The sequence below is a fragment of the Humulus lupulus genome, chromosome 6 (assembly GCF_963169125.1).
Source record: "Humulus lupulus chromosome 6, drHumLupu1.1, whole genome shotgun sequence".
Taxonomy (NCBI): Eukaryota; Viridiplantae; Streptophyta; class Magnoliopsida; order Rosales; family Cannabaceae; genus Humulus; species Humulus lupulus.
In genome coordinates this window covers 14502743-14518518 of record NC_084798.1, presented here as the reverse complement: position 1 = coordinate 14518518, position 15776 = coordinate 14502743, and the positions used below count along the sequence as shown (strand labels likewise).

At 28.1% G+C, this 15776-nt stretch overlaps 1 protein-coding gene across 2 annotated transcripts; it reads left to right on the top strand.

The window, feature by feature from the left end:
* Positions 1-2031: 2031 nt before the first annotated feature.
* Positions 2032-15171, top strand: LOC133783825 (uncharacterized). 2 transcript variants are annotated; one of them, XM_062223445.1, is made up of 4 exons: positions 2032-2150; positions 2335-3436; positions 4945-5184; positions 15105-15171. In XM_062223445.1, exons 2-4 carry the CDS (start codon positions 2342-2344, stop codon positions 15105-15107), a joined length of 1338 nt encoding a protein of 445 aa, XP_062079429.1. In that variant the 5' UTR covers positions 2032-2150; positions 2335-2341; the 3' UTR covers positions 15108-15171. The 2 variants fall into 2 exon arrangements, with proteins under 2 accessions (XP_062079429.1, XP_062079428.1); XM_062223444.1 differs by lacking the exon at positions 15105-15171 and having other exon boundaries at positions 4945-5447.
* The last annotated feature ends 605 nt before the right edge of the window (positions 15172-15776 follow it).

The window sequence follows — 15776 nt, the reverse complement described above, 5'->3', positions numbered from 1 at the left end:
CTTTGTTTGCTTGTAAAAGAGAATACTCTCTCTCTCTCCTAAGGGAGAAGGATTGATAGTCTTTGGGCTCATACTATTCCAGAAAGCAAAGTCTAATGTTCAAGTATAGCAATGTGTGGTATTTAGAGTTTCAACCCTTGTTCTTTCATAGCATGGGAATGAAAATCGTTGATCCAATTAAATTTATTATATTGCTAATTTGATATACGGTTCTAATATATTGTCTTGTTTATAAGTTTCGATATTATATGTATATACAGAAATTCTCCTATCGGTGGGGACAAAAGGCATGCTCATATATTGTAGAATTTTTCTATATATAAATCTTATTTTTAGATGTGATAAATTATATAAATAAATAATTGAGACGCAAAATTCAGATATGGTGCTTTTCATGTACCCAGATTTTGGTGTTGGTGAAAACACAATGATGTAGTTGATGAAGATGAAAAGTAAAATTATATTTTATTTTGTTTTAGTTTAATTCATTTTTAAAATTTTGGTTTTAATTTTTTTTTTAATTAGTAAGAGCACTCACACTAGCATAGATAAAATACCTAATTTGTAAATATTTAGCTAAAAACTATAGTAAAAGGCTTCTACATTAGATGAGCTAAACCTTAGGTATTTTACATAAAGCACCGTTACTAAGTTACATTTAGAAAACACTTCATCAAATGTAAAAGTATTTTATTATTTTTTACACTCCCACTTATTCTCTCTCATTCTTTTTTATTTTTTATTTACTTTTTCTAATCTCTTTATATATATATATTTATGTGAATATATATAATTTTAATTTTAATAAGATATATGTTTCTCAAGAAAAATTAAATTTATTTATATTTATTCATATATTGAGCTCAAACAATAAAATTAAAAATTATGATTAATTTTTTCTATTTTTTTGAAAAAAATATTAAGTTTAATTGAGATTCCTAAATAAATATGCTTTAATTTATTACATATTAAATTACAGAGTTAAAAAAATTTATAAATAAAATGATTTATTTTTGAACAATTTTGTACTAAAACTATTTTAGAAGATTTGTGAAAAAATCATAAAGAGATTATTTAGAAAGAAATATGTTGAGAAAAAAAAAGTGTATACAGAGCAAAATATCCCTATTCATTCATAAAAATAATAAAAAAAAATCTAGTTGTTTCTATTTTTCTTTATTTGTTGATAAAAGGTTACTGGTAAAAACAACAAGAGATGACTAGATCTGGAAGTGTAATAATGGATTGCTATTGTGATAAGTATAGGATCTCTATACTAAAGGATCTTTAATATTTCATGATTTTGAATGTTGTTTCCTTTTACTTTTCCTCTTTACTTTGTAATTATTGCAAGCAAATAATTTTATTTTTTCCACTTTTCCAAAGAATTAGTAATATGCAAGGAAGAAATTTTCTATTAAATGTCTAAAAAATATATAAGCATGTACTATTGTAACTTAACTTTGAAATATTCGATTATTAAAAATTAAAATTTTAGTGAAATAACTAATATTACTAGCATGATTACTTTTTGAATTCCTCACAAATTAAAAAATTGGTTCTTAATTTTATTTTATTTTTGTAAGTGCTATAATGTGCAAGAAAAACATAAATAAGTGTATATTTTAGTTTTGGGGAGACAAAAGGCACAACTTCATTATAATATGATTGATGTATTATTCACTTTAAAACTATATTGCAAGCAAAGAATATACTTTATATTTTATTTATTTTTGTGATATATTTCACTTTTCTTTTTCCTTTTCCAAAGAATCATCAACATATGTGCCAAATATGAAAAGAAAAAGTATCCTAATTAAAGATTGAAATTGATTTTGAATTTGTTTGAAAATGTTATTAAAGGAGGGAGAGATATGAGTCATCTTTAAGTTATATTATTATGCAAATAGACAATGAATTATCATAAAGATAAGTTATGAGACAAGGAAATGATTTATATTTACTTTATTCTCTTTTTCTTTTCTATAAAAACATAATAGAAATGAACTCGGCTTTCTCAATCAAAGAAATAATTTATTCAATGCATAAACAGTTGAGTACTTTCTCTCTTTTCTATACAAATTAGAAGAGTGCTCTTTCGTTTTTATTTTTCTAGTTTCCAAGTTTGGCATTGAATTTTTGATACATCAGTAAGTCCATTTAATTTTTTATTCAGATTTGATATTTAAGTTTCCTAATTTGTAATATAACGAGTATATGTATTGCCTCTAATTTATATTTGTTTATATATTTATATTTATACTTATGTATTGTTGAGCTATTAATGTGTGTTTCACTTATTATTATTTTTGTGGCTTTATTGAATCTAAACAGATAAAAAATGGAGGATCAACACCTTTGTCGCCGAAATCATATTTTGCTCCTTAAGGATAGCGAGATTAATAATGAAAAAAAAAATTGTGAGTTATGTCATGGGTTTCTTACAGAAGCTCCTTATTATGTTTGTGATTCGTGCGAATATTATGTCCACAAGTCATGTGAAGAACTACCAAAGCAGATCAACAAATACCCTTTACATCCTCGCCACCCTCTTTCTCTTACAACACGAAATGCCAGATGCAATTGTTGTGGTCGAACAAAGACGCCTATGTTCAGTTGTGTTGGCTGTGATTTTGACTTGGATGTTGAATGCTTTAAAATGTCAAACTCCATAACAACATGCCCGGAAGGCCAACATTGCATTCAACATTCAAGCCATCCCCACTTGCTACTACTTGTAGACACAACAAATGCAATTCATGAAGATGAAGATATTGATGTTAGATGTTTTGCATGTCAATCCAAGAGCTCACCATATGGTGGAGTTTATTATGGCTGCAATATATGTAAGTATTTTCTTCATAAACAATGCATTGACCAATTACCTCAAGAAATCCAAACCTCTCACCATCCTAACCACGACCGTCTCTTCCTTCTTATGAAAAGATACAATTGTAAATGTAGCACTTGTGGAAATAAAGATCAACCTGCCTTATATTTCGAATGTCCTCAATGTGATTTTCGGTTGTGTTTAGAATGTGGAGTGAGACGAACACGAACCATTAAGTATGAAGATCATCCACATCTTCTTTGCTTTATGGAGAAAATAAACAATGTAGTTGAACAATGCAACGTCTACGACACCTGTTTGAAGCAATCAATCATGTGCAATACTGAGGAATTCCATAAAACAGATTCCTTTAAATTTCAATGTTTGGATTGTGATTTCAAACTTCATTTATTATGTGGTCCATTGCCTTCTATCATAAAACATGACAGTCATATGCACTCCTTAGATCTTGTTGATTCATTCATTGAGGATAACTCTGGTGAATATTGCTGCGATGTTTGTGAAGAAGAAAGAAATCCACGAATACGTGTTTACTGCTGTCGGAAGTGCAAATATATCGCTCACGTACACTGTGTTATCTCTGAGGTATGTACTAATTGATATTCATTTTTATATATTTAGTATAATATATCTTATTAATTCTTTAAGAAGCTTTGCTAGTTAAATTTATTAGCTCCAATAAATAATTGATATTATGATATATTCTAAATTAAAATGAGAAACTTTACATCAATATTATGGAAACTTAACATTAGATTTAGATATAGCATATCTCAATAAGCTTATTACAAAGAGAATGAAACATTAAACCCACCTAACAAAACTAAAGCATTACATAACTTAACAAGTAAATTTCAATATTTAGGATATAATCTTTATAGTTTTTCTTTTAAAATAATAGTATAAATTTAATTTGCTTTAATATATTCAATTTTTCTTTCAAGTTCAAAATATTTAATTACCACCAAAGAAAATAAGGAAAAAAATGGATAAATCAAAGTTAACTTAAATATTACACTAAAATTACTTAAAAATAAGCAAAAAATAAATAAATATAAGGTAAATATATTTTCGTAATCATTTTATTAGATTTGGTGAAAAGCCAAACAAACTAGATCATCATTTTAAATATATTTATTTCTCTTGTTTTAATATTGGTTTTATTTTTATTTATTATTTAAAAAAAATTATGGTATTGTCAAATTGATTAAACTTGGATGTTGTCACGTCATTTTAAAATTTAAAATACTGTGTATCTCCATGAAATTCTTTTGTTGACCTTATAAAGCTTAAATTGATTGGGTCTTACTAAAAATAAGTATTTTACAATTTTTTTTTAAAAATGCTATAGCGTGTTGGAAATTTTCGGCCCAAAAGAACAATTTTAAATTAATCTTTTATTTGAAAGTATTTACTTGTTGTAGTTAACATTTATAATAAAGTAATAATTGATGGACAAAGAGAACCAAAAAAAAAAAATTAGAAAAAAAAAGATTGTTAGTATTTTTATAACTAAATGATCATTCAGGTCACACTGATTAGCCAAATTATTTTTTACTTTTCATATTACTGACATGGATATGAATTAATAAAAACTAATATTTTTTTAGTTGATTGAAATTTACTCTTAACTTTTATATATTTTTAATTAATTTGTACAACCATTGTTGAAATCCTTCTAATATAATGTTTGCCTCATCACTAAAGTAATGTATATTTTTTTCCCTCTGTTTGAGCTATATCCTAAAATGTATTTTGTTTATAAAAAGAGAAATAGGCACAATTTACAACAAAAAAAAAAATCATTAATCCATCAAATCTAGTATATTAAAAGAACAATTGAATAAATAAATAAAAATTAAATGACTGAAACTTGTGAAGAGTTACTATTTTAATTTGTCCAAATTATTCCATTGTTTTTTTTTTGTTTTGTTTTTATCGAAACATAAAGTCAAAATTCGTATAGGTGTTTAATTTTATGTTTGCTCCTGGATCCGTTTTAAAAATGATTTTTTCTCAAAGACTAGCTTTATTATAATATGAAGTTTTATATTGATGAGTTGTATATATATATATGTATATATATAATATAGGTTATAAATGTATTAAAAAGAGACCTTGGAGATGTGAAACTGAAAGTGTTGGGAGACGATCTTTGGGAATTTCCTAAAGAGATTGATCATGCTGCGTCTCCTTTGACTTTAAGGGATTTGATACATAAATTAAGTGATCGTGAGCTAGGCTGGTTGAAGGGTCGTTTTTACTGGGATGAGGAAGAAGAAGTGAGTACAACGACTACTGAAGTTGAGCCTGAAGATGATAACATTGATGAGGTTCTAAAATTTTCTAATTTAACAGAAGCTAATTTCATGTCATTTATCTTCGGAGAGTTTCATTCCACGTATTTGAGAAGGAAGTTGAGAATAAAATCTAGTGATCTAGCGTTGACACTTGTTGATATTAAAAGTTATTCCATACCTTTACATTTGGCATCTGCTATGAATAATTTGCTTCACAAATATGGAGATATTAGTACAAGTAGATGAGGTTATTCCCAAGAATTGAAGAGCATCGGGTTTTTCTTTGTATGTAAAGTGATGAAAGAGATGCATACCACTGTTAAAAATCATATAGTGGAGAAGAACAAAATGTATAGTAATATATATTTAATTGAAGAACAAAAAAAAAATAAATACAAAATAATAAATTATAAAACTGATAAGTGAAAAGAAAGCCGAGGCACGTAAAACACGCTTTCCTTAAAGCAGATTTGCCCCCTCTACCTGATTGGTGTTAGAGGATACGTGAGCAACCACTTCCCAGGATACAACGACTAACGAGTAGAGGAATACACCACTTTCACTACTCCAGCGAACTCAGATTAATACCTTCACTCTATCACCTTAAGACTTACGAAAAACAAAGAAAAAGAAGACAAAAGAGCTTTTTGTGAGTGACTCTATTTTGTTGGTGTGTCTAGAATGAAAGGTGAAGCCTCCTTTTATAGACTTCATATGGGGTGGAATACCAAGTGTGAACACAAGGGAATTAATGCCAAAAATCCCACAAAATTAGTGATATTGATCAATCACAATCTTTACCATAATTTCTGATATCGATCAGAATATTCACCATTTTTACGGTGATTACATCCTTGACCAAATCTGCATTTATTAGCAGCTATCAATGGACCACATTTAAGGCATCAATTTTCCATTCACACATTAGCCTAAATTGGCTATTTATTATATATAAAATATAATTTTTCCAACAACCACTTTAGTGATAGACATCACTAACCATCTTCTTCAACAATGGTTTCACTACATTAGATTTGTAGAATTTTGGGCTGACTTTAACGTGAATTTTCTAATGGCATCTCTTGGGGAGATCACAAGAAATTTCTACTATCAACAAGTAAGTAAAGTAGTTGACATGCACTTCCCAATGAAAATAGAGAAGAAGATGGCTGAACTACAGAAGAAGGTTGAAGAGTACAATGCTGAACTTGAGAAGTGCAAGGAACTCCGTGAGTCTTCTAGAAAAGAGGAATCCATGAAACAGGGCTTGGATAACGCAATGAAAGTCAACTGGAAGTTAGCAAGTGACATTGGCTTATTTTGATATATAATATTTATTTGATGAAGTTTGTATAATGATTTTGTTATTCTTTTACCTCCACCTCTCTCAACTTGTTCTACTGAGTATTAATTAAAGAGCAGTACCCACCAAATAATCTTATAATATAATTGGACTATATCTCATATTTGTGTTTATGTTTGGACTATAGAATTTATTTCATCAAGTTTTTATAATGATTAAATATCATCATTATTACATCTATATAATAATAATAATAATAATAATAATAATAATAATAATAATATGATTTTATTACATCAAATCCATATATAAACTGTAGTAAAAAATGGAAGAGGTGCTATTATATTGAGGCTCTGTTTTCAGTTTTGGGAAGAAAAAGCCTTATATTTAGGCTCTGCTATTATATTGGCACACTTCCAAATTGCAAACAAAAGTTACACACATTACTATTTTAGCATGCTATATAATAATAACAACAACAATAATCACGTAACAATTAAATCAAATATGCTAAAGCTTCAACTGATTAAATTAATTATTATAAAATGTTGAGCCCTGCAAAAATGAATAACTGCTATAATTAAAAAGGGTGTATTAAATTAAACCAAATTTTCTTGGTTTACGAGATATTGCTATTTTTTTGTTGTTAAAATTAGCAGTTAAAACTAACACTATTACAATAATTAATTAATTATTTAAAAATTTAATTTATTTAAATTAAATTTTTTATTTTATTGTTTATATTATTGATTATGTATATATGTATAATTTGTTTTTAGATTTAAAATATCTAGAGAAAATAATTAAAATATACTTAACTCAAAATATTAGGTTTACAATTCTATATATTTTGAATATTTATTTAATTGAAATATATAATAATTTTTTAATATAATATAAAGTATTTAATGTAAAATTAAAAAAATCATATATTATATGCAAATATCAGAAAGATGCAAATAAAATTTAAATAAATAGAAGTGCATTGAAGTTTTCTTTCAAAAAATAAATAAAAATAAATTGTAATTGTAACACATACTTTGTATGTGTTTTTTCTACTACTATTAGGAAAGAATCTTGTATTTGTTGGGTTTTATGCTTTTATAAAACCATGTCGGACATGTAGCATGATTTCATATTATCAATAAAAGTAGTAGAAATCATTTAGTTTGACAACCGTGTTGCTTGCTTGTTTTATTACATGATTATTGAAATAATACAAACATTTATAAAATCCCGAACATATGGATAGTTACAATTATAGTGACTAGGTCACAGTGGATTATAGTTGTAATTATATGTTCAAAAGAACGAGTCCTAAGATTAGATCAGTGCATTGGATTTTCACTGATTAGGCAATCTACGATATGATCTACTTACACATTCAGGGTGTGATGTCTTGTCCAAGGCATCGACCAAGTAGATAAGATCGGATGTATTTAGTTACATCAGACTAGGACCGATATTGATTATTGATTGATAAATAAGTATCGTTGTTATCAAATCTAATCAATGTCACAGCGTTGACCATATATTAAGCCGATCTTAATTCTGAGTGATAATATTCTGCTAATTATATTATTTAAATCTTTTGACTTGTTCGTTACCAGCTTACCCTACGGTCTAGCCCATACTTACATCTTGGAGATTTATTAGTGTAATTGAGTGGGAGTATTATTCATAGACACGAAATCTATAACTTCTGTATGAGAAGTGAAAAGATGATTTCCTTAATTGCTTTGTTCAAAAGGTTAAATGATTGAGATCTCATTTCTGTGATTAAGTTCACGGAAATATCATTTATAAGGAACTTAGTGGGAGTTAAGGATAAAATATTGATGAGGGGTAAAACGGTAATTTGCACCCAGCTCGTTAGTAAGTCATCGATAGAGGATTGACTGATTGTAATGGTTATAACAATGGATAACGTATTTATGGTTTTGAAAATACGTTCTATGAATTCAAGAGTTCAATTCCGAGTCTATAGTGGAGTCACGAGGAATTAATAAGGTAGTGAAATTATTCGTAAATAAATTCACGGTAACTTGTTGGAGCTTGATTTCATGGATCCATGGTCCCCGCATCACCTTTGAGTAAATCATCTAGAATGTCTCAATTAATTGATTTAATTATCAATTAGGATTTTTAAAGTTGACTAGGTCAATTTTGGAAAATTTACAGAGATATGAGATTTAGAGAATAAAATAGAATATTTGGGTAAATTTATTAATATTGATAAATTGGTATCAATATAAATAAATAATATTAAATCAAGTTTCAAATTATAATTAGTTAATTTGAATAAGGATTTAATTAATTAATTAAAAATAAATAAATAAATAAATAAAAGGTTTTGAATTTAGGCACAGTTGGGATTTAAGTTCAAAATAAAGAGATTGGGCCCAAGTCCATTTATGGCAGCCCAAGGCTTTTATTTTTGTTTATTATTTTTAATTAATTTAAATTTAAATAAATCTCATTAAGTTGCCTATATAAGGAATATGATATCTAGGGTTTTCAGAAGCAAGTCAGTCTTAGTTGATTTGGGTAAGTGAAAACCTAGACACTCTAATCCTTTCTTAGCCACAATATCTTCTTCTTTTCTAGATCTCTGTCTCATGTGTTGAGAACCAGCCCACACTAGTTCTAGGTTGATCAAAGGCTTGGTGAGGAAGACTGTGTTGCTGATCTTGTTCAATCTCTTGATAATACTCTGCTACAGAAAGGAATCAAGGGTTAGAGAGATTGAAGGATGGAGTTGTTCCAGTTCCGCTGCGTAATGTAAGTTTTTACTTTACTTTGTATTTGTATCAATTTCATAGGAGCATGTTCTAGGGATTTGCATGTTTGTTTGATAATATGTAAATTGCATGAAAATGAATAAAGATCCTGCAATGAGTTTTTCCTACAGTATTTATATTGTATTGAGTAAATGGCTAAAATACATAAAGTTTTCAAATTAAAGTGTTGTATTTTTATTTTTAGCTATAAATTATATTATATTATATTTTATTAATATATATAATATAACATATTAAATTTTACAATCTCTAATATATTATTGTTGGGACAACAATTTGTCTTTCTATATCTGGAAGTAAAAACCCAACGATGAATGAAAACTTGTTTCTACTCCGGTGATGAAATCTGCCTTTGACTCGTCGGGATCACCTGCAAGAAAGACACTCCGATGCTTAAGTCAGTTCAAAGTTCGATCCCTTTCTCCTCTCAAAATCTCATTATTTATAGGATGAAAAATACAAAGCAGTTAGTTGGTTCAAGCGAACCCTGGAAAGGGGGAAAGAGAATAACTGAATTTCCCTCCAAAAATACCGACTTTTAAAATGTCTCGCTCAGGGGTTAGAGGCGCAGATTGCCTCTGACCCACAGCTTCTGCCTTCGGAACCTCTCTTTGTCAAAACGCTCCGTTTTGAATATTTGATAAATGAGGCAAGTGTTTTCGGGCCGAACATTTTGGGCCCAACAGATGCCCCCTGGCCCAAGCTTCGGACAGGCGTGGTGTGTTGATCTGTTAGAATCTTGGGCCGACTCTTCAACACCAAAAGGTTCACCTAAAACCGTCATTCTCCGTAAACCGAGGCAATCCGTAGGTACATGATTATTTGATTACCTGACAAGTTACACTTAATGCGAACACGGTTATCGAGTAAGACGTTTGGCTCAAAATTTTACCTTTCATTTAAGTAGTTTTTGTTTCAAAATAATTTTCATTCAAATTCCCAAACTTTGTTCCAACTTCCAGAGAGAAGCTCCTAAGAAACCCTAGAGATTTCCTTCAGCTCAAATCTTCGACAATCATCTCATTTGGTGTGATAATGTCTTCTCGTTCATCTCCCGAACCTTTGGATCGTGATGGATACAAAAATGCATTCGAACGCATGCGCAAATCGTTCGACATTTGACTTTTGACTTTGTAAGAGATTTTTATAAGAGATTTGGTCACTGCCCACGATATGTTTATGTTTGTAATAATGTTATAATGATAATTTTTGTATTATTTATAATACCTTCTTAGTTGGGTTTTCAGTTCTGTCAGCATCTGTAATATATATATATATAGAAGTTTTCAAGCCTATGATCATTATCTTGGTTGCAAAGATGAAGATTGGTATTCTAACGCTTTACATCAACAAATGAGACTTAATTAAATGGGATAATATCTTTTTGTAAAGTATGATTGTAATTGGGAGCCAATGGCTCACTTTATCATAATAGGAATTTAACATCCTTTTGTTTTTCTACTATATATATAAAAAAATATATAATTATTTTTTCTATTTTCTATGTATTAAGTATTTAAAAAAATTTGTTTTAATAATAAGGGGCACTTGACTTATAATACGGCTGTGTATAATTTTATTTTCTCATTAGTAATGACTAAAATTAATTAATTTTAAGTGTACAAAAATTATGTATCTACAATCACTTTCTTTTTTAGTATCCATAAAAAGTAACTTGACATGATCAAATTACAAACACCTCAAATTAGGCCTAAATAAAAGGTAAAGACTTGATCTTCTTTACTTTTATAAATCTTCAATAATATATAAAAATTACAAAACCAAACATTTCATGGTTTGACTAATTTTCCTTTGACTTTTGACTTTTCACTTTGTAACTACTGCAAGCAAATAATTTTCTTTTGTTGTTTTGTTTCTTTTATTATATTTAGTTCTTTTTTGTTAACAAGTTAGTTAGTGTACTGTTAAGATTATGATTATGATTATGATTATGCTCTCAGCTCATTACTCAAAGTCACGTATTCAAAACTTCTTTTCATTTTCTCTTATACTTTTCCTTTCTTCCAAGCAATATGATAATCAAATTACTTTTCTTTTTACTATGCATGACAAGGAACTTGATGTGATGATCAAATTACAAAGTAACAAGTGTTTGTTACTCCTTGATCTTCTTTGTTACTCTTTGACTCATTTAGGATCTTCAACGTAATATAAAGACGAATACATACAAATATTTCATCATTTAACAAGTGCTTTCCTTTTCTTTTTATTCTTCACTTTGTAACCATTGCATGCATAGAATTTTCTTTTGTTGTTTTGTGTGTTAGATTTCTCTTTTCTCTGTCCTTATATCCAAAGAATTATTGATACACAAGTTAATAATATTCTATTAAACATTAATTAATTAATATGTTTATCACATGTGAAAAGAAAAAAAACAAGCATCTTAGTAATACTTAAAAACTGAAATTGATTTTAAATTTTTTTGAAACTGATAATAATGCAGAGATATCATATTGTTTAAGAAATATTATTTATTGAAATTTAAAAGGAATTATCATAGAAGATAAATTATAAAAAATAATAAGTTATTGCAGCAGGAGAAATATATATATACTTTATTTGCCTTTTCTTACCTTTAAAACATAAATATGATACATTTCAAAACAGAGCATAATCAATAGTGTACATTTTCTTTTTTATAAAAATCAAAACAGAGGAATGCTTTTGTTCTGTGGTGAATTTTGATTCATTGGTACGCCCATTTGATTATTTATTCGCTTTTGATATTTAATTTTCCTAACATGTAATATAACGAGTACATGTAGCCCTCTAATTTATATTTATATTGATATAGATATATTGTTAAGCTATTAATGCATGTTCATTTTTGTTTCAACTTTATTAAATCATAATAATAGATCAAAAATGGAGGAGATTCAACACTTCTGTCCTCAACAACATATTTTGCTCCTAAAGGATAATAAGATATGTGGTGACAAAATTATTTGCAAAATATGTAAGTCTTCTATGGCAGCTCCTTATTATTTTTGTGATTCGTGCGAATATTATGTCCACAAGTCATGTGAAGAACTACCAAAGCAGATCAACAAATACCCTTTACATCCTCGCCACCCTCTTTCTCTTACAAAACGAAATGTCATATGCGATTGTTGTGGTCAAGTCTCAATAAATAAGCTCGTGTTCAGTTGTGTTGGCTGTAAATTTGACTTGGATGTTGAATGCTTTAAAATGTCAAACTCCATAACAACATGCCCTTTAGGCCAACATTGCATTCAACATTCAAGCCATCCCCACTTGCTACTACTTGTTGACACAACAGATACTATTTATAAAGGTGTTAATGTTAGATGCTTTGCATGCTGATCCAAGAGCCCACCATCAGAATCATCAGATGGTGGAGTTTATTATGGCTGCAATAGATGTAACTATTTTCTTCATAAATAATGCATTGACTAATTACCACAAGAAATCCAAACCTCTCACCATCCTAATCACAACCGTCTCTTCCTTCTTATGAAAAGATACAACAATCGTAAATGTAGCACTTGTGAAAATACAAACAACCCTGTCTTATATTTCGAATGTCCTCAATGCGATTTTTGGTTGTGTTTAGAATGTGGTGTGAGAAGACCATGCATTAAGTATGAAGATCATCCACATCTTCTTTGCTTTATGGAGAAAATAAACAATGCAATTGAACAATGCAATGCCTACAACACCTGTTTGAAGCAATCAATCATGTGCAATACTGAGGAATTCTATAAAACAAATTCCTCCAAATTTCAATGTTTGGATTGTGACTTCAAACTTCATTTATTATGTGGTCCATTGCCTTCTATCATAAAACATGACAGTCATATGCACTCCTTAGATCTTGTTGATTCATTCATTGAGGATAACTTTGGTGAATATTACTGTGACATTTGTGAAGAAGAAAGAAATCCACGAATACGTGTTTACTGCTGTCGGAAGTGCAAATATATCGCTCACGTACACTGTGTTATCTCTGAGGTATGTACTAATTGACATTCATTTTTATATTTAGTATAATATATCTTATTAATTCTTTAAGAAGCTTTGCTAATTAAATTTATTAGCTCCAATAGATAATTAATATTATGATATATTCTGAATTAAAATGAGAAATTTTACATCAATATTATGGAAACTTAACATTAGATTTAGATATAGCATATCTCAATGAGCTTATTACAAAGGGAAAATAGTAGTTTGGGATGCTAAAATTTAAGAGAATGAAACATTAAACCCACCTAACAAAACTAAAGCATTACATAACTTAACAAGTAAATTTCAATATTTAGTATATAATCTTTATAATTTTTCTTTTAAAATAATAGTATAAATTTAATTTGCTTTAATATATTCAATTTTTCTTTAAAGATCAAAATATTTAATTACCACCAAAGAAAATAAGGAAAAAAATGAATAAATCAAAGTTAACTTAAATATTACACTAAAATTACTTAAAAATAAGCAAAAAAAAAAATATATAAAATAAATATATTTTCTTAATCATTTTATTAGATTTGGTGAAAAGCCAAACAAACTATATCATCATTTTAAATATACTTATTTCTCTTGTTTTAATATTGATTTTATTTTTATTTATTATTTTAAAAAAATTATGTTAGTGTGAAATTGATTGGCATTGACACACATAAACTTTGATGTTGTCACGTCATTTTTAAATTTTAAATATTGTGTAGCTCCATGAAATTCTTTTGTTGACCTTATAAAGCTTAACTTGATTGGGCTTTACCGGATAAAAAAGGTTGTTAATTATTCAGGTTGTTAATTAGCCAAATTATTTTTTTACTTTTCATATTATTGACACGATATTAATTAATAAAATCCAATATTTTTTTAGTTGATTGAAATTTGCTCTTTACTTTTATATATTTTTTATTAATTTATACAACCATTGTTGAAATCCTTCTAATATAATGTTTGTCTCATCACTAAAATAATGTATATTCTTTTCCCTCTGATTTGAGCTATATCCTAAAATGTATTTTGTTTTTAGAAAGAGAAATGGGCACAATTTACAACAACAACAAAAAAAAAATCATTAATCCATCAAATCTAGTATTTTAAAAGAACAATTGAATAAATAAATAAAAATTAAATAACTGAAACTTGTGAAGAGTTACTATTTTAATTTGTCCAAATTAGTCCATCGTTTTTTATATCAAAACATATAGTCAAAATTCGTATAAGTGTTTAATTTTATATTTCCTCCTGGATCTGTTTAAAATTTATTTTTCTTAAAGACTAGCATTATTATAATATGAAATTTTATATTGATGAGTTGTATATATATATATATATATATTTAATATAGGTTATAAATGTATTAAAATGAGACCTTAGAGATGTGAAACTGAAAGTGTTGGGAGAAGATCTTTGGGAATTTCCTAAAGAGATTGATCATGTTGTATCTCATTTGACTTTAAGGGATTTGATACATAAATTAACTGATCAATATGAGCTACGCTGGTTGAAGGATGATTTTAACTGGGATGAGGGAGAAGAAGTGAGTACAACGACTACTGAAGTTGAGCCTGAAGATGATAATATTGATGAGGTTCTAAAATTTTCTAATTTAACAGAAGCTGATTTCATGTCATTTATCTTCAATGAGTTTCATTCCACCTATTTGAGAAGGAAGTTGAGAATAAAATCTAGTGATCTAGCGTTAACACTTGTTGATATTAAAGGTTATTCCATATCTTTACATTTGGCATCTGCTATGAATAATTTGCTTCACAAATATGGAGATATTAGTACAAGGGATTATGGTTCCCAAGAATTGAAGAGCATGGGGTTTTTCTTTGTATGTAAAGTGATGAAAGAGATGCATACCACTTTGGTGATAGACATCACTAAACATCTTCTTCAACAATGGTATCACTACATAAGATTTGTAGGACTTGACTTTAAGGTGGATTTTCTAAGTGCATCTCTTGAGAAGATCACAAGAAATTTCTACTATCAACAAGTAAGTAAAGTACTTGACATGCACTTCCCAATGAAAATGGAGAAGAAGAAAGATGAACTGCAGAAGAAGATTGAAGAGTACAATGCTGGACTTGAGAAGCGCAAGGAACTCCGTGAGTCTTCTAGAAAAGAGGAATCCATGAAACAGGGCTTGGATAACGCAATGAAAGTCAACTGGAAATTAGCAAGTGACATTGGCTTATTTTGATATATAATATTTATTTGATCAACTTTGTATAATGATTTATTTCTTCTTTTACCTTGACCTCTCTCAACTTATTCTACTGAGTATTAATTAAAAGAGCAGTACCCACCAAATAATCTTAATATATTTGGACTATATCTCATATTTGTGTTTATGTTTGGACTATAGAATTTATTTCATCAAGTTTTTATAATGATTAAATATCATCATTATTACATATAATAATAATATGATTTTATTAGTTAAAGTGGAGAATCAAATCCATATATAAAGTGTAGTCAAAAGTGGAAGATGTGCTATTATATTGAGGCTC

What these genes read in the sequence shown, in the direction of transcription:
- LOC133783825 (XM_062223444.1), top strand. Translation starts at nt 2,342, where the DNA reads ATGGAGGATCAACACCTTTGTCGCCGAAATCATATTTTGCTCCTTAAG. An exon ending in TACACTGTGTTATCTCTGAG is followed by an intron (nt 3,437 to 4,944) that starts GTATGTACTAAT and finishes TATATAATATAG; the next exon opens with GTTATAAATGTATTAAAAAG.